The 19,549-nt window shown below is 34.6% G+C and overlaps 2 protein-coding genes across 3 annotated transcripts; one reads left to right on the plus strand and one right to left on the minus strand.

Moving 5' to 3' along the window:
- The first annotated feature begins 208 nt into the window (after nt 1-208).
- Nucleotides 209-9,894, plus strand: LOC140058642 (kinetochore protein NDC80 homolog). Of its 2 annotated transcripts, none has more exons than XM_072104336.1 (17): nt 209-305; nt 755-857; nt 957-1,095; nt 1,241-1,352; nt 1,443-1,612; nt 2,906-3,008; nt 3,384-3,470; nt 3,795-3,888; nt 4,243-4,337; nt 4,707-4,851; nt 5,234-5,439; nt 7,115-7,276; nt 7,641-7,730; nt 7,868-7,960; nt 8,332-8,462; nt 8,927-9,029; nt 9,239-9,894. In XM_072104336.1, the coding sequence occupies exons 2-17, from the start codon at nt 758-760 to the stop codon at nt 9,293-9,295; spliced, it is 1,887 nt and encodes a 628-aa protein (XP_071960437.1). In that variant the 5' UTR covers nt 209-305; nt 755-757; the 3' UTR covers nt 9,296-9,894. The 2 variants fall into 2 exon arrangements, with proteins under 2 accessions (XP_071960437.1, XP_071960436.1); XM_072104335.1 differs by having other exon boundaries at nt 220-345.
- Nucleotides 9,895-12,863: 2,969 nt separating this feature from the next.
- Nucleotides 12,864-19,521, minus strand: LOC140058602 (uncharacterized). The gene is made up of 4 exons (XM_072104282.1): nt 19,257-19,521; nt 18,633-18,783; nt 15,576-15,724; nt 12,864-15,227 (listed from the first exon to the last, which is right to left on the minus strand). The coding sequence occupies exons 1-4, from the start codon at nt 19,306-19,308 to the stop codon at nt 14,989-14,991; spliced, it is 591 nt and encodes a 196-aa protein (XP_071960383.1). The 5' UTR covers nt 19,309-19,521; the 3' UTR covers nt 12,864-14,988.
- Nucleotides 19,522-19,549: the final 28 nt, after the last annotated feature.

Here is a 19,549-nt window from a genome sequence, read left to right on the forward strand (position 1 = left end):
AATATATATTCAGGAAGAAAAACATGTGAGAAACCAAAATTAAAAAACATGAAAGATGTAGGCATTGGTGGTACTTTTAAATGCTTATTACTACACACCAGACGACTAAGTTCGTGGCTTAAAAACAACGAAAAGAAAAAGTTTTGGTGACGACTAAACTATAGAGGACGTTTTTTAAAAAGCAATACGCATGCTCACAAACAATGTACATTTTTTGAATGTTGATGTTTTGACGTTGTTGTTGATCGTTTTTTTGTCAACAGAGTTAAATATTAGGCCTGGTGGTTAATTCTACTTACTTACGTGTATGTAACTACGTAATATTTGTTCAGATATATCTAGCAGGTATATACATTAAGCATAATTAGACAGGACTAGCTAGATTACCTAGTAGGCATTTCCTAGGCCGATCAAAACTGGCGGGAATTCTCACACACAGCTACTGTTGTTGGACGCGTGCGGCGAAACAGTTGTCGGTGCTGGTGTTCTTGAACGATTCGTCCCTCTCTTACCTGTGCAGTGGAGTCGTATAGTTAGGCTTACTAACTACACTCTACTAGGCTTAGGACCTACATATAACTTATTATAAAATAAGAGATTGGTCTACTATTAAATTACAGAGATTAATTTGTACAAAAATTACTAGGCCTATTTTGAAATTTGAATATTTCAAAATAGGCCTAGGGCCTAGCCTAGTTCTACTTTTACTACTGTAATTATAATATAACAAAGGCCTTCAATTTTATGTTTGTAGAAGATGAATCGTAACAGCAATAGATCATCAAGTGGTAGCCGTGCATCAAATGGAAGCCGTGCATCGCTAGCGCCTCTACGTATTAAACAAGAAAATGCACACGGTATGACTTTAATTTTTTTGTTTGACATTTTATTTAGACAGCATATAGGTTGGCTTAAAAATCAAAATTGTATTACATAATCTTTCTTGATATTTTTAGCTGGGTCAAGAGGTCGGTCTTTAGCTGGCGGACGTTTGTCGACAGGAGCAAGTTCAAAGGCATCAACCAGTCGAAGTTCACTGGGCACGTCAAAGAAATCATTGATTCCTAAAGCCAACATGGGTGGCCTTAGCAAAAGGTTTGTGTCTTAAAAACAAATAATTGTGCAGGATTAAATATACTAGAAGGTGGTGATAATAAAAGGTAGAAATGTGCCCAGTGTGAAAGAACAGTTAAAAATGCATCAATATTTTTCAATGATAGTTTTTCTTATTTTAATACAGTAGGCGGTCAAGTAACTATGGACGTCAAACCTATGGACATGAGGTGGTCAAGGACCCACGCCCTATCAGTGATAAATCATTCATGCATCGTGAAATCAAAGATATCGTTGAGGTAAACTTCTCTCTCATTTTCCTTCTCTGGTTATTTTGGTAGCTTATCATTTCATTCTAATATCTAATACAATGTTGTTTTTTATTTCAGTTTCTGGTAGACAATCGCTATCCCACACCGGTAACAACTAAGTCACTAGTGACGCCAACAACCAAGGACTTTCTCAGAATATTTGAGTTTATTTATGCATTTTTGGAACCAAAATTTGTGATTCCTACAAAGCATGAGGAAGAGTTACCAAAAATATTGAAAACAATTGGGTGAGGAGAGAGATGACAGGTTCTGTATTAAAAATAGTTTAAATGAAACAAAACCTATAAATCACTAATGCTCAAAAGGTCATCGCTCTTAAATTGACCCTCTTGTTTTATCTACAAAAGTACTTAAATCCTACCCCAAGGGTTTTTCACACAAGCGCCACTAGTTTGGAACCAGCTTCCACTCCGTATCTGTCAATGTAAATTTCTTAAGCAATTCAAATCACTTCTAAAATCTTACCTTTTTCAATAATTCTTGTTGGTCTTTTAACACTGTGAAACATCAGTAAATAGAACTTTATAAATGTTTATTATTATTATTAATGCAAACTGACTTAACGTGATGTTTTTAATTTGTTTATATCTTGTGTTTTCTAGCTACCTATTTACCATTAGTAAGAGCTCCCTTTATACCATTGGTAGCCCTCATAAGTGGCCTCATCTACTGGCCCAACGTGATGTTTTTAATTTGTTTATATCTTGTTTTCTAGCTACCCATTTACCATTAGTAAGAGCTCCCTTTATACCATTGGTAGCCCTCATACGTGGCCTCATCTACTGGCCTAACGTGATGTTTTTAATTTGTTTATATCTTGTGTTTTCTAGCTATCCATTTACCATTAGTAAGAGCTCCCTTTATACCATTGGTAGCCCTCATACGTGGCCTCATCTACTGGCCTAACGTGATGTTTTTAATTTGTTTATATCTTGTGTTTTCTAGCTATCCATTTACCATTAGTAAGAGCTCCCTTTATACCATTGGTAGCCCTCATATGTGGCCTCATCTACTGGCCTAACGTGATGTTTTTAATTTGTTTATATCTTGTGTTTTCTAGCTATCCATTTACCATTAGTAAGAGCTCCCTTTATACCATTGGTAGCCCTCATATGTGGCCTCATCTACTGGCCTAACGTGATGTTTTTAATTTGTTTATATCTTGTGTTTTCTAGCTATCCATTTACCATTAGTAAGAGCTCCCTTTATACCATTGGTAGCCCTCATACGTGGCCTCATCTACTGGCCTAACGTGATGTTTTTAATTTGTTTATATCTTGTGTTTTCTAGCTATCCATTTACCATTAGTAAGAGCTCCCTTTATACCATTGGTAGCCCTCATATGTGGCCTCATCTACTGGCCTAACGTGATGTTTTTAATTTGTTTATATCTTGTGTTTTCTAGCTATCCATTTACCATTAGTAAGAGCTCCCTTTATACCATTGGTAGCCCTCATATGTGGCCTCATCTACTGGCCTAACGTGATGTTTTTAATTTGTTTATATCTTGTGTTTTCTAGCTATCCATTTACCATTAGTAAGAGCTCCCTTTATACCATTGGTAGCCCTCATACGTGGCCTCATCTACTGGCAGCTCTGCATTGGCTTATGGAATTAGTAAAGGTAATAATTCAATCTTATATCTATGTTGAAATACAAAAAAAAAAAATACAATCAATGAACCCTTACAGACTGTATAAAGATGCCCAAATAAGGAATAAAGATGCCTAAAGAAGTAATAAAGTTTCCCAAATGAGGAATAAAGATGCCCAAATAAAGAATAAAAATGCCCAAATAAGTAATAAAGATGCCCAAATAAGGGATAAAGATTCCCAAATAAGGAATCAAACAGCAACAAAAAGATGAAACATCTTTAGAATCAATATCTTGATCTACAGTATTTGAAGAGGAGTGCTAGTTAATCAAACCTAGCACCATTTTGATTTTATGGTCATTCAGAAAAGTATCTAATGCAAAACATTACTAATTTTTTTGTAGTGTGGAATGAATATGAAGCCAGAAGTAATGCTGTATCAATGTGAAGATGATATTGCAGACGAGTTTGATGGTAAAACTGAAGCTCAGGTAAGTATATTATGTAAATAAAAGCTTAGCAGTTTGATAAGTACCCTGGCAGAATGCTTAGCAGTTAAATAAGTACCAAGACAGAATGCTAAGCAGTTCAATAAGTACCAAGACAGAATGCTAAGCAGTTCAATAAGTACCAAGACAGAATGCTAAGCAGTTCAATAAGTACCAAGACAGAATGCTAAGCAGTTCAATAAGTACCAAGACAGAATGTTAAGCAGTTCAATAAGTACCAAGACAGAATGCTAAGCAGTTAAATAAGTACATAAATGCTAATGTAGGAACATCATTGTCAATACCATTTTTGTTTTTATTTGTCAGATTCTGTATGAGTTTGTAGAATGTACGTATGATGCATTTTTAGCTGGGTCAGATGAATATGAGGAAGAAGAGAAAGCCCTTGCGCAAGAATTTAGTAAGTTGTTGAATCGTTCATGAAAACTTATATGGCGTTATCCTAACGATGTGAAAGACTAATAATAATTCATTATGTCATTGCCTCATACTTCAGATGGGTCTTTAAGCCGTTGGTCGTGTACTTAGCACATGTCTACGATAAAGAACTTGGAAGAGGTTATTCAAAAATAGTAGAGAATTGTTTTTGGGTGTGCGGCCCTCTGGGAGGGAGAACAGTTTTGTTCTGAAAAGTTCACCCATTATTAAAAAGATAAATAAAACACCGGAGACCTCACATAGGAGACGCAGCAATGTGTGTTTTGAAGTTTGTGATTATTTAGCTGCAATATTAAATTGTGATTATTCGTTACAGGGCGCAAAGCAGTATGTGTGGCGGGTGACATGCAGCAACTGGAGGCAGAGAAGCAAAGACTAAGAGCAGAGTTACAAGTCTTAGAAAATGAACCAGTAATACAATTATCTTCAATACTCATTAATCAATTCAGTATCTGTTTGTTTTTTTAATTAATAGTGGAGCTTTTGGGTCGTGGCTACCTAGTGTATGACCTACATGTCATAGGTCATTGTGTGACCTACATGTCAAAACCACTGAACTTGTTCCTAGGTTGTTGATTGTATCTCTTTTTAGCTTTACAAAATGCTTCAAATTTGTTAATAGTATCATATCATTTATTTTGCCATATAGAAAAAACAAACAGAACCAATGTAAATCTATGAGACAGGATTACCTAAATGTTATAACAAAAATAACAGTATAACCATAGTTACAGTAAACAGAATAGTTTTAGTAATCATAAAACAATTTGCTTTCTTCAGTGCCAATTAACTTTGTTGCAAGAACGCTATCAGGTGATGCAGATTGACAACAACCGTTTCAAGAACTACCTGATAGAACTTGACAATCACAGACGAGCACAAGAACAAAAACTGACAGAGGTTGACTGCAGATACCAACAAGAAGGTAAGGCGAGCTCACTGTTTAATTAGACATAATAAGACTTAAGTACGCCCCTATCTCCAATTTACACAGTGTAGATCCTATGCTAAGGCTCCATTAATGTTTTAAATACAAACTTTTAATGGAACCACACAGAAATCAACATACTATTGTGTATTATATTACACAGGATTGATGACATCAATATTCATGTTATGCGTACAATAATGGTACGTCCTATTATCATACTTGCTTAAGCTCTGTCTACACTATCAAAGTTTATGTGACAAAATAAATGTGATGTACCCTTATATGGTCATATCACTACCATATGTGGGCATATCACTACCATATATGGTCATATCACTACCATGTGTGGGCACTAGAACAAGTATTATTTTTGCAGCTCTTGCATATGAGCAAACACAAGCTGAAAACCAACAGCTGCAACACATCTTTGACACCCAGGAGCTGAGTGCTACGGACGTTGAGAGGATCAAAATGCAACAAAGAGAACTGGCACAAACACTGCAAGCTTTGGAGAAAGAAAAAGAATCACTTGATCGAGAAATATGGCAAGAAGAGAAAGCGATAGCAAAGAAGAGAGAACAGGTTCGAATTTGTCAACAAACTATCATATACAGTAGAACCTCCATTTTACGTACGGTACGGGACCGAAAGGCGTACGTAAAACAAGGGATTCGTAAAATCAAGGTTGACCTTAACTTGACCCCAAATACGTAGAGATCGTAGCTAGCCGTATTTGCCTACTTCTGTACTGTGTACAGTATGCGTCACTAGCTTAGCTAGGCCTAGGCTATTCAGGCTAGGCTAGCAGGGCTAGCAAGATGTGAGGCCTAACTAGAAAAGTACAGTTATACAGGCTGTGCGATGTTTAAATAAAGTGTAAAATATAATTGTTTTCTATCAATAAAAACAGTCGCTGCTTTAGGGGGAATGCACGTGCGTAGCTTGTCCCCCACACACAGCAGAATTCCTCACACAGCCATGATTGTGGCTTTGTGTGCTTTGTTGTTGTTAAATTGCGCCCTCAATGTAAGAAAATGATGACGTCATCGGTTATTTTAAGCGTACGTAAAATCGAGGGAACGTAAAATCAGGGTACGTAAAACACAGGTTCTACTGTAGTTGTATATTAAAAAAAATTTAAGCATGGATATATTATACAGTCGCCTCCGCCTAAGTCGAATCTAATGGGACCGGTATAAAAATTTGAGTTACGCGAACTTCGACTTACAGATTTGCAAAAAAATGCTAGGCCTAGGTTCACTCACTAGCTGCGCTATAGCTAGGCCTAGTAGACCCTGCCCTGTCGCGATCGCGGCCCACGCGATGAGCCTTCTTGAATTGAGTTGGCTTAGCTAGCTAGCTAGGCCTAATAAATGCTAAGCCTCTTTTATCGGCAATGATAAACTGTATTTTCTTTTATGGTTTAAGCCCGAAACAATACAAAAACGTATAATAAATACATTTCGGTTCTTATTCGAAATCGGTATCCATTGTTTATTGCCATCTGTCTAGCACAAAATGGGTACCCACAAAACGCCGCTCAAGTTCTCAACTCTGAAAAAACAACTCATACACTATACACTAGCGCGAGTTGTAGGACGCCGCCTATACTATACAACCTGCTTGAGAGAACCAATATGGTCCCACATTATCTCCTCTGTCGTTTGTTTATCGAATTACGTACGTTTCATCGGCTTTTTTAGCGCGTTGTTGCCGCGTGATTTGTGACTTCGACTTATACGATATAAATCACTAAAGAATGTGTGTATTCGGACCGCAAAAAGACGTCGGCTTAGACGAATTTCGACTTAGAAAAATTCGACTTACAAATAAAAATTACACAGTAATGTATAGGAAAGAATTGGGACTTTCATAAAAATTCGACTTTCGCGATTTTTCGACTTACACGAATTCGACTGTAATTATAACTGTATTTCAGCAATATACTGTAAGCCATGAATCATAATTGCATCTTTTTGCCCAGGTGTACAGAGGACTATAATTTCACAATTTTTACTGAGAATCAATAATACTTTTAAAAGTTTAAATTGTAACCATGAAAGTTTAAAACTTTACAGACGATTTTAACTAATTAATACAATGACAGACTTAAATAAACATTGCTTGTAAATTTAATAATTTGTTGTTTGTAGATCGACCAACAATGATATTATATTTTCTATACCTAATAATTTATTCTAATAACCTAGATGCTATGACTAATAATAATAATAATTTAATAATTTGTTGTTTGTAGATCGACCAACAAGCTCAAACGTACAACAACATGGCTCGTAAGTTGAAGCTGATTCCCTCAACTGCAGAGAACGCTCATGGCATTGATTATGAACTAAGACTTAACTTTGTCTCACAACATCCAGACCACAATAGCATGATGAACTTTGCTAACATGATCAAGGTTTGTAGTGACATCTGTCTACACTATCTTACTTTATGTCTAAAAATGTGATGTGCTCATATATGGATATGATGATGTCATATCACTACCCTATTTGGACATATCACTACCCTAGTTAGTGTAAACAGAGATGTGTTTTCAGTTTTCTAATCTTGTTTCCACAGGTATTTTAATTTAGATTCTCTCTACTATGTGTTTGATCTTTCCGGAAAAGTCTTAATAAATAATTTTAATCTTTGAACTGCCCAGGATTTTTAGGGTAGATACAGACAACTGTATACCAAATAAATTAAAAAAGAATTTTATTATGAATTCATCATATGTATTTGTATCGAATTAAATGATTTTTTATTTTTTTTGGTAGCCTGCTTTGTTACAGTTAAAGAAACAGGTAAAAGAGACCCTCCATGATATCACTAATAAACTTGCCATGGAAAAGGAAACGTTGGAACAGGTCAGTAGCAAAATTAACCTTTGACATTGTGTCAGGTCATACACTATTTGACCTATTAACCTACAACAAAGCAAACGTCAACAAAAGTATATAAAAATTTTTATTTTAATAAGTTGATACTATTTATTTTATTGAAGATCTCAGAGATGGTTGAAAATAAACAAGATGAAATTGGACTTCAGGAAACCAAATTAGAAAGAGCTGAAAGGGAGTTCTTAAGTCATAAAGAGGTACATACATTAAATATATAGATATCAGCATCACTGGTTACAATAAGAGAATAGATATTGGACAGATGAATAAGCATTGTTTGCTGGCAACTGTTGCTTGTATTCCCCACATTTACAGGCTATTCCGCACATTTACAGGCTATTCCGCACATTTACAGGCTATTCCCCACATTTACAGGCTATTCCCCACATTTACAGGCTATTCCCCACATTTACATATAACTATAATCATAAAATAAAACCAGAACATTAAAGTTGGAATGAGAACGCAAACCTCTTGATTTAACAGGAATACCGTACAACAATATCAAACCTAAAACACTTTTATAAAGAAACATCTTACTCAGATAGTCTATGTTTTGTATTTGCAGCGTTTGAACAAAGAATACAAATCGAGTATCGAACAGGTTCATATTCTAGAGTCAGAGTTTCTTGAATTAAAACAACTTTCGGAAACAGATGTGGAAATCCAAGCTAGAGAATTGGCCGAGATGAAACGAAAGTAAGAGTTTTCTACAAAAGTACCCTCTTTACTTTGAGGGTAATTATGGTTTAATGCTGTTACTCTGTATGTATTCCTAGTATACAACATTCAACACTTAAGCTTGGTTCTCACTAGGATGCAAGGCAAGGACGTAGATGCAAACGAGTTGCTTCATTGCTTCTTGTGATTGGTCAAATCCCTTGCATTACTGTTGTGTTGCGTCTCTATTGAGAACCAACCGTTAATTTTAAGAGTTGCTGACGATGTAATGGTATTTCCCTTGGCCTAACCTACAACATAACTAAAGCACTCTCTACACTATATTTGACAAAAAAAGTGTGATGTACCCAAATATGGTAGTGATATTTCCAAATATGGTGCAGTGATATGACATCTTCATGTCCATATGAGCACATCTCATTGTTTGTTGTCACATAAAGTTTGATAGTGTGGACAGAGCTTAACATTTTCTTCTATCTAAGGGCTCATCAAGAGTTATTGAAAATGAATGAGGAGAAGAATCAGTACAACAGTTTCCTGCTAGATGCTGTGAATGTCATCCTACAACATAAAACAGAAATACAGGTATGCTATACTAAGACGTCACATGGGGTTTGGTTCGCTCTTCTATCGACCTGAAGATGCAGTTCTAATTTATCCCCATTTGTAAAAACATGGTTGTTCTTCCCTTAACATTAAATATTATGTACAGTATAAACATTAAAAAAAATTGTAATGATTGTATTAATTTGTGTACTACTAAATACAGTATATTATTTTTTAAATATTTTCAGGAACGGATTGAGCAATTGCACAGAAAAGCAGAAGAGGATCTTGCCGAGTTGGAGTAATGTCATCATTTAACAACTACAGAACCTATGATTTGTGAAATTACCTATACACTTGTTACGTTATATAGAAAACTAATTTACCAAACTAAATAGCATTTTTTCCATATTAATTTTGGAACATTTTCTTTCTATTAAATTTGCTAAATGTTAGTTATTGTTATTTACATTTTTGTTGTTGTTACATAATAATGACAAAATATAACTATTAAAATTGTAAAAAGGTAGTTTATGCATAGTGTAATCATAGTGTAATCATAGTGTAATCATTAATGCCATATTTGTATTAGTTTAGTATTTTGTGTAGTAAAATACAAAAATCATTGTAACCATTAATAGTTTTGAGAGTACTGAAGACTACTGTATTTAACATTATATGATAATTATTAACAATTGCCTACTGTACATATTCAAATTTGTTCTGTAAAAAATATGTTTGATTTTGTTTAGCTGTCGAGAAAGTATAATTAAAACTTTTTTGAAAAGAATTTAATCCTTGTAAATTAACACAGAGTTACAATTTGTTTAATGACAACCAATTTACAGAATTTTGAAAAACTGACATACAGGTCAACTAAAAAATCAATGATGGGTCATTTAGGGTGGATTATCTGGGGTGGCATGCCTACTGTATTATCAGCGACGGGCCATTTAGGGGCGGATCCAGTGTTATAGATTAGTGGGGGGGGGGGGGGCGGCTAAATATTTCATAAATGATAAAAACTATCAGTCGGGTTGCAATAAAATAACAATACCGTAGTCATTATTTTATTTAAAAAAAGATAAGGCTGGTAAATTTACAAGACTCTAGTATATGATGGACCACAAGAGTGCAGAGAACCTAATTTGTGACCAGTGGCGGATCCAGGATTTTGAAATACTGTAGGGGAATGAAGTGCTGAACTTCATTTAATGTCCTGTCTTTTGCATTACAATTTAGAGGGCGGGCCCCTTGAATCCTCCCGTTGTGACTGACAGATACTATGCAAGATATAAAGTCTGGATTTACAGTTAGGATGTACTTTTTTTTATAACACTGACTTTTTACACAAACTAATAATAATAATAATTGCAGGAAGCATGGTCTGGTTCCTAGACTTAAATTAAATAAAAAAATTCTTACCTTAAAACATCGTTGAACGGTGACTGGTATTATGAAATCCAAATGGGTAAAATTGAGTACAACAATTGTCATGCTTATAAATCCACATGGTAGTTCTGTATAATAGTCAACACACTTGTATGCAAATGCTATGTTTATAAATCCACATGGCTGTGTACAATTGTCATTCTTATAAATCCACATGTAGGCTGAGTACAATTGTCATTATTATCAATCCACATGGCTAAGTTGTCATCACTTTTCATGGCCTATACTTCACATGGTAGTTAGTCAACACACTTGAAATGCAATGAATCCACATGGCTAAGTTGTCATCACTTTTCATGGCCTATACTTCACATGGTAGTTAGTCAACACACTTGAAATGCAATGAATCCACATGGCTAAGTTGTCATCACTTTTCATGGCCTATACTTCACATGGTAGTTAGTCAACACACTTGCAATGCAATGAATCCACATGGCTAATTAGTACAATAGTAAACACATAATACACCTACATTAATGTTAGATGCATGGAGTTTCCTCCATGGTAGAATAATAACAATCCACACATGGCTAAACCTGTGACACTTGTATAGCAATCCACATGGGCTGTAGTTTCTTGTATGTCAATATTATCAATGCACATGGGTTGCAGTACAACACTATTCCTTGTATGTCAATAGCAATGGGTAAACAAGGGTATTAATTAACTACTGCTTTCTCTGCCTTCACACCATAAAATGACCACAATACCTTCACAATAGACTAACTCATTAATATGCATATCCAATTATCCAATCAATGCCTCCCACAATCTCATTTACATAGCAGATGTCTGTGCTGCTATGGTTACACTGGCCAAGGTCACTTGTAGTAGTAATTGGTAAAGAAAACATTAAATACATTCTATTTTATATATTTTTCCTCACAAAAATGATACTGAACCAAAAAAAGTAAAGTCTGATAATTAATTTGAAATAAAAAAAAACAAATTTATCATTCAAATAAAATGATGTATACATTATACCTTTAAACTGTGTTCTTTCATTGCTTACATTTTGGTATTTCTTTTTTTTTTGTCTTCAGGTACAACACACTTTTATTTCTTCATCTACTAAAATATTGATTTACAATATATTGCACTTAATAATGATTGTACAATGCAATGCAGCTGACATTAGTTTTCAACAATCATTTCTTTCTCATTTTCTTACTATTGGTATTTATTGTGCATTTTTATATTAAAAAGTTATATCTGTAAAATTTCATTTCATTTGTTCGTCTCAAAACAATAAAAAATACAAACATAATAAATAACAGCCAGAACATGAGACAGGGAACCCCAAAAGTGAACTAAATCACTGTCGGGTGGGGACACTTAGACAGGGAACCCCAAAAGTGAACTAAATCACTGTCGGGTGGGGACACTTAGACAGGGAACCCCAAAAGTGAACTAAATCAATGTCGGGTGGGGACACTTAGACAGGGAACCCCAAAAGTGAACTAAATCAATGTCGGGTGGGGACACTTAGACAGGGAACCCCAAAAGTGAACTAAATCAATGTCGGGTGGGGACACTTAGACAGGGAACCACAAAAGTGAACTAAATCAATGTTGGGTGGGGACACTTAGACAGGGAACCCCAAGACAGGGAACCACAAAAGTGAACTAAGTCAATGTTGGGTGGAGACACTTAGACAGGGAACCCCAAGACAGGGAACCACAAAAGTGAACTAAGTCAATGTTGGGTGGGGACACTTAGACAGGGAACCCCAAAAGTGAACTAAGTCAATGTTGGGTGGGGACACTTAGACAGGGAACCCCAAGACAGGGAACCACAAAAGTGAACTAAGTCAATGTTGGGTGGGGACACTTAGACAGGGAACCCCAAGACAGGGAACCACAAAAGTGAACTAAATCAATGTTGGGTGGGGACACTTAGACAGGGAACCCCAAGACAGGGAACCACAAAAGTGAACTAAGTCAATGTCGGGTGGGGACACTTAGACAGGGAACCCCAAGACAGGGAACCACAAAAGTGAACTAAATCAATGTCGGGTGGGGACACTTAGACAGGGAACCCCAAAAGTGAACTAAGTCAATGTTGGGTGGGGACACTTAGACAGGGAACCTCAAAAGTGAACTAAATCACTGTCGGGTGGGGACACTTAGACAGGGAACCCCAAAAGTGAACTAAGTCAATGTCGGGTGGGGACACTTAGACAGGGAACCCCAAAAGTGAACTAAGTCACTGTTGGGTGGGGACACTTAGACAGGGAACCCCAAGACAGGGAACCCCAAAAGTGAACTAAATCAATGTCGGGTGGGGACACTTAGACAGCAGTCATTGGTTGCAAAAGTTATTCATAAATTTATATTTTGAAAATAAGAATACCGATATAATAAATAACATTGACACTTTTTTTTTGTATTACAGTTTATTTTACAGTTTATTTTCTATAGCACATAACTTAACATTCAAGGACCGTTTACATTCCATATAACATAATAAATTATTATTATTTTACTATTAATAAACAGAAAAAAACATTAGTTGCATACTGAATATTTGATAACAATGATATGTAAAATTTAAAAAATACTGATTTAAAAAAAACATTTAATTAAATAATATAAAGCACCAATTACGAATTAATTAATTTAAAGTAAACATAATCATACTTATATACACATTTATAATTATATAATATATAAAGAAAAATAATATAAAGAAAATAATATAAGAACCAAATAGTATTGTATATACAGTAGAACCACTGTCCTTGGGGATACACATATTCAGGGGATACCTATATTAAGGTGACACCCATATTCAGGGATACCTATATTCAGGGGACACCTATATTAAGGTGACACCCATATTCAGGGGACACCTCTATTCAGGGGACACCTCTATTCAGGGGACACCTCTATTCAGTGGATACCCTATTCAGGGGATACCCTATTCAGGGGATACCCCTATTCAGGTGACACCCCTGTTCAGTGGATATACCCTATTCAGTGGACGAGTCCCTATTAAAGGGACACCCCAATTCAGGGGACACCCCAATTCAGGGGATACCTCTATTCAGGTGACACCACTATTCAGGGGACAACCCTATTCAGTGGATACCCTATTCAGGGGACATCCCTAATAAGGGGACAACCCTATTCAGTGGATAGCCTATTCAGGGAAAACCCCTATTCAGAGGACACTGAGAAGCATTAACGGAAAACCCCTTTTAGGTGGCCCTTTAATAGTCTTTTAATGTATAACAAATTTAATAAATATTTATTAATATTAGTAGTCAGTCTCCCAGAGACAGACAATCAGATCTCTCCCAAACTTTAGTTAAGTTTTTTGAAGAGTATGATTGTGAAAGATTAAGGACAATTTTTGTATTTGAAATATATTTAAAAAATGTAATAATGTTAAAGATTTGTTTTCCTTTGGTATATTATGTGAATACATATTATGAAATGAAAATACCTCATAATTGCAAAATTAACAAACATAATTCTATGAACAACTTTAATACTTGAATATATAGTGCTAAGTATTTCTAAGTATTAATACAAAATGAAATTAGTCTCTGTCAATGATTTTAATCTTTAGGTGCGGCTTTAACTACTTTGTCCTTCGTACATAATTTAAAGTTAAACAATTTTAAGCACCCGTTTCATTAAAGAAAAGTTTCACAGTAATCACTTAAATATATTAAAAATAAATTAGATTAAATCACATGTTTTATATTGACTTTGTTGAATCGACTATTATGTATTTTATCCGTTTATTTTATATTGACACTGTTGATTCGTCTATTTGTTTTTTAAATATTTTTATATAGTTTATTTTATATCATTGTTGTTACTTTGGGAGTACGGAACCTGAACTCTTGTTATAGTGATTAGGTTCACTTTTAGGTTCCTGCCTACTCCCTTAGTTTCTGTGTTTTGTTTGTTTGTAACTGGTTTTTGGCAATAAATAATAATAATAATTACTAGCTTTACCACATAAATATTAAAAACATTTAACATATACACGACCTTTCGGTTTTAAAACATCGTTATCATAAAATAGAAGTCATTGCAAATGAGGTCACAGTCTAACCGCGGTCATATCCAGCTGTTTGATTTCATGACTTCATCGTCACGTCATACCGACGTGTCCCATGATTCATATCCTAGCAGCAGTCACACAAAATGTAAAGTCACAAAGTGTGTACTTAAACCACCAGTGCTTTTACTACAAGTAAGTAAATACCTCACAATGCATGTGTATCTGCTTCCTTTAGCTTTTAAAAGTTATATACTGTACATGCTATAAAACTGTATGCCAAAAAAACCCCATCTTTTTAATGATGACATATTTCATATTGGCACTTACAAAAACGAGTATCGCCAGCGAAGAGTGAAAATAATTTTCTCTTCCCTGGTATCACAATGCACAGTTTCTTCATAATGATAAAAATAGTTCTTAGTACAGAAAAAGTACATCTTTTAGCTCATTATATAAAAAACAATAGCAGATGACCATATAAAGGTATAAAACAATCATATATGGGAATATCATACCCAAATATGGACATTTATAAATGATAATGGGGGTTAACAGGAGGGTTGTAGTTTTGGTTTGGGTATGGTGGTGGAGCTGATGCATTTTGGTGGTTGCTTGTCTGTAGTACTGGGTACATTGGCTGGGCTTGCTGTCCATAAGAAGGGGGTGCCTGACCCCCTGCTGCTGGTGGGTACACATGGTGGTTGTGGTAGTTGTTGATTTGGGGAGGCGCTGTATGGTTGATTATTGTTGGAGTTGGGTTTGCCGGAGCTGCAAAAAATAGATAGAAAAAATTATTATTATTTATTCAGGCAAAAGATACATTTTACAAAATATAATACAAATCAACAAAGTAAACAAACACAACGCAAGGAGACTATTGTTATTTGTTTCAATATGTTTCTATCCAGGGGACGCCCCTATTAAGGGGACGCCCCTATTAAGGGGACGCCCCTATTAAGGGGACGCCTCTATTAAGGGAACACCCTTTTCTAAGAAACACACCTATTTAGAGAACACACCTATTCAGGGATACTCATATTAAGGTGACACAAAGGGCAATGTTCAACCTCTATTCACTATGTTTGATTATGTAGAATATTTTGTCTTATTACTTACAATATGCTACCCTTGTACGTGGTACACGACTACTCCTAGTACGTCGTCTCTTATTGACGCAGCAACACGAACAAAAGCAGCAACAAATCACGACACAGACGATAATAAATATAAAGAGTGCACACACGCCCCCTATTGTCACCCTTATACTGAAATAAATAATAAAAGTATTACAAAAGTACAATTCGAAACATTTATTTAGAAGTTGTAGTAGAAGTATTGTCAAAATATTAATATAAAAATGGAAAGCACTATGTGTACGCAATGTCAAAATTAATTTTATTAGTAATTACATTTTTATCATCAAGTTCCCATTATAAATATAACACATAAATTCCTGTCATTTGATTGAAGGATTGTGGGTCACATGGCGTGCAATAGTATGCACTATCAAACAATCTGTTCGCATTTGTAAATGTTTTTTTATTTTTAATTTAGTACTAGTACTATGATTAATGGAGAATACTAAACTAAAAGAATTCTGTGATAAAAATAAATAACTTACTTATGACCTGTTCCTCCTATATCTCCTATATCTCCTAACTCAGTATCTAAAGTATTTGCTTCGTCAAAATTATCAAAGTTATCAAAATCAATATCACCTCCCATCATGCCAGCAGGAGTGTACAATAATTAATATCAAGTAAAATATTTGAACTGACTGCGAGTAGAGTAGGTCAACTACAGAACAGTTTAGCTAGTAAATGTGGCGGCGGTGTGTCACCGGCGCGGAAACGTGCGTCACGGGAAAGTTGAAAGAAGCTACGGGAAACTAGGTTATAATATGATAAGTGATAACATCCTGAGAGACGGTAAGAATAAATAATGACAAATTGTTATGACTACTGTACAACAAGGTGCACTTAAATTATGTCAACCTTTAGAAATTGTGTTTATTCATTTCATAATTACATCCTTTACTAAATATTTATTATTAGTAATATTAAAGTCTATTTTAAAGTTTATAAAGTTTATTTTGTATCAATAATGTATTATTTGTGGAAAATCAATAAAGATCGATACAGGTCTAGGTCCAGCTGATGACCTTTGACATGCGCAAAGTAGGTCCTGGGGCTCTATTTGAAAATAGCTTTGAAAGTACCTAGGTCAAATACAGTATTAAATGACATTTGATTTCTATTTATCATCTTACCTACCTAGTATTAAACAATAATGAATTTAAATACCATGTACAGTATTGTTGTTATTCTCTGTTATTAGTGTAGCATTATATTTGTTCAGTGACATAAATCTATTTTGTTCACTTATTGGTCTAACTCAGTCTAAGTAACGGCTAAGAGTGATTAACAACATATTGTATGTTATTGACAGGTCTTACTAAGTCACGGTCTAATTGTTGCTACTAAAACTAATAATACTTTGTTTGGTTCTGTTGGTGATAGCACATTGCAATTATTCTACTACAGTGAGTCTTATTACCAGGTTTGATAGTTCGCCCACATTTACGCTTTCATTTTTAGCGTGTTGCACGGGCCGAGGTCAACCCCACAAAAACCTTGCAGTTATACATGAAATCGTAATACCGTGTTATACCGTAGTTCATAATCCTAAGTTGTATATACGAATTGCATGCATTATTAATTAATATGAGTTTAATAAAGGATGATTTTTTAAATCTGCTTTTGAAATTATAAAAAAAAATGTTTTAGAAATAGGATTATTATAAAACTATGCTACATTTTGCCAAATTATCCTAACATTTGATTAGCGTTAATGTTAAGTGCTAAATCGCTTAAAATATGCAAAAAAAAAGCACAATGAATTATCTACTAGATTTGGTCAACATTTTCACAGCACATACTTATATTTAACGAGAGGTCAAAACAATACCCTGAGGACACTTCCAACACGCCAACAGCAACCGGGAATGCACAAAATTTTAGGATTCAGCCAATTTTGCAATTAAAATCTCATTACGCGGAATCTCTTCGATGTTATACAACACACTTCTCGTAGGCGTGTTGAATATGCGTGTAATAGCGTGTTGTATAAACATGCCCTTTGAGAGGACAGTATGTGATAAGATTAGCAAATAGGCCTACAACTCTTAATGTTTAATTTGCACATTTTAGGGTAATGTATTAAAGTTACACTCTTCATAAATAAATGTCAAATAATGGAGATTATTAAGATTGTAAAAACAGAAAGAATGTTAAATGACTATCATAATGATAAGAAGACAAAACATGTTGAAGATTACAAGCTATAAATACAAAGTACATAGGAAATATTGGTTTACTATCTTTACAAATATTGACATAAGAGTATATATAATGTAAATATTCTTGTGCAATATGACAACAAATCATTGGCAGATATAGCATTGTGGAATAGGGTTATCGCAACTTCCGAAAAAATATGAAATGAGAAATTCATTTTACCAAGAGGTTTAAACTTAATGATCCAATTTTCTTTTAGTACTTTTGTTTGTTCTTTTTATGTCTTAAAAAGTAACTTAAAGACAAGCTTAAGTTTCTATACAAGGTCCCCATTGTATTTTGTTTTACATTTGTTTGCAATTCTTTCTGGCCTTTTTTTATTTATGGTTTTAATTTAGCTGATTTGCTTTTTTTTTTATTTCGAGATCCAGCCACTGATACCAACAGCACTGTCATTAAAAACAAAATTATATAGTTGTTGCAATCATAAACTAATAATCAATGTGAACTTGACTCTATATTTATTGTTTTCTACATAGTAGCCAAGTAGTACACTGCATGATATCAATCACGCCATCATTGGCAAAGTTCCAACTAGAGCAATTTGGAATCAAACTGTGTGTATACAGTAATAGTATTTGATTGCAGGCCTTGTCTTTTGAAAATCATAGGTGTGCAACAAATTGCACTCCTAAATACATTCAGGGGTGCTGTAGGTGTTCTGTTTGTATGTTGGTGTGTATAAGTTTACCAAATTTAAGCGTGTTATAAAATCGCACTCTCAATCAAGGGCAGTTTACTGTAGGAGTGTGTTAGGTAAGTGATCACACTCGCTTGCCTTAAAAGACAAGGCATGTAGTGGTTCTAAGTAACTTACTTAATTGATGGTATGTGGTGTGTATCGCCATCACAACAGCCTTCTTTGCAACAGTATATCTTATCGAGATCATCTCCTGCAAAGAATTGTGGGCAACTGTACGGTTCCTTGTACTCTCCAAATTCCCAGTATCCATCACAATTTTCACCTGCTGTTGATAAAAAATTAATAATTAAACCAAATGTATTTATTTATGACATACAAATCAATCCAGGGTATACAAACATGTAATAATTCAATGTGTTTTGATATTTTTTAAATTAAAAAAACATAACAATTTTTTTCTTTATTTAATACAACAATTAAATAAATTGGTCAACAGCCCTCAACAAACGTGGACCCATCATCCGGGAACCCATACATAATGCACGCGCGCGCGCCACACAATTTTGTGCAGGCTGTTTTGTGGGTGTAGCCCAACTCAAGTACCAACATTTGTAAACAACTTCGCGGGGGTTTGCCCATCAAATTCCCACAGATGAAACGTCAACGCCCGATGGTTGATGGCCTTCAACTTTCATCGTCTTTTCTAACTCAATAAGATACCCAATTCTAATATAATTCTACTTAAATAATACCTTCATAAATGTACTTTATTTATATAATAATAAGCTTATAATTTACCTGAAACAAATGCAAAAATTCCTCCTAAAAGAAGAGAAACTGATAAAATCATTATCACTCGACATGTTTTCTAAACAACTAATAATCGCCCTCAACGTTTGGAGTGTTTCTCTCTCTTTCTTCAATTGTTTGGTTTTTAAACTTAACCATACACATTTTGGTAGTAGTGTACTCATTCTATCTCGGCAAAATATTGGAAAATTTTGAGAAAAATATCAATAAAAATTGCTGTAGCTCTCTCCGTCTTAAATCCACCTACAGCAATCATAACAAAAAGTTAAATAAATTAAATT

The sequence above is a fragment of the Antedon mediterranea genome, chromosome 9, assembly GCF_964355755.1.
Source record: "Antedon mediterranea chromosome 9, ecAntMedi1.1, whole genome shotgun sequence".
In the NCBI taxonomy this organism is placed as follows: Eukaryota; Metazoa; Echinodermata; class Crinoidea; order Comatulida; family Antedonidae; genus Antedon; species Antedon mediterranea.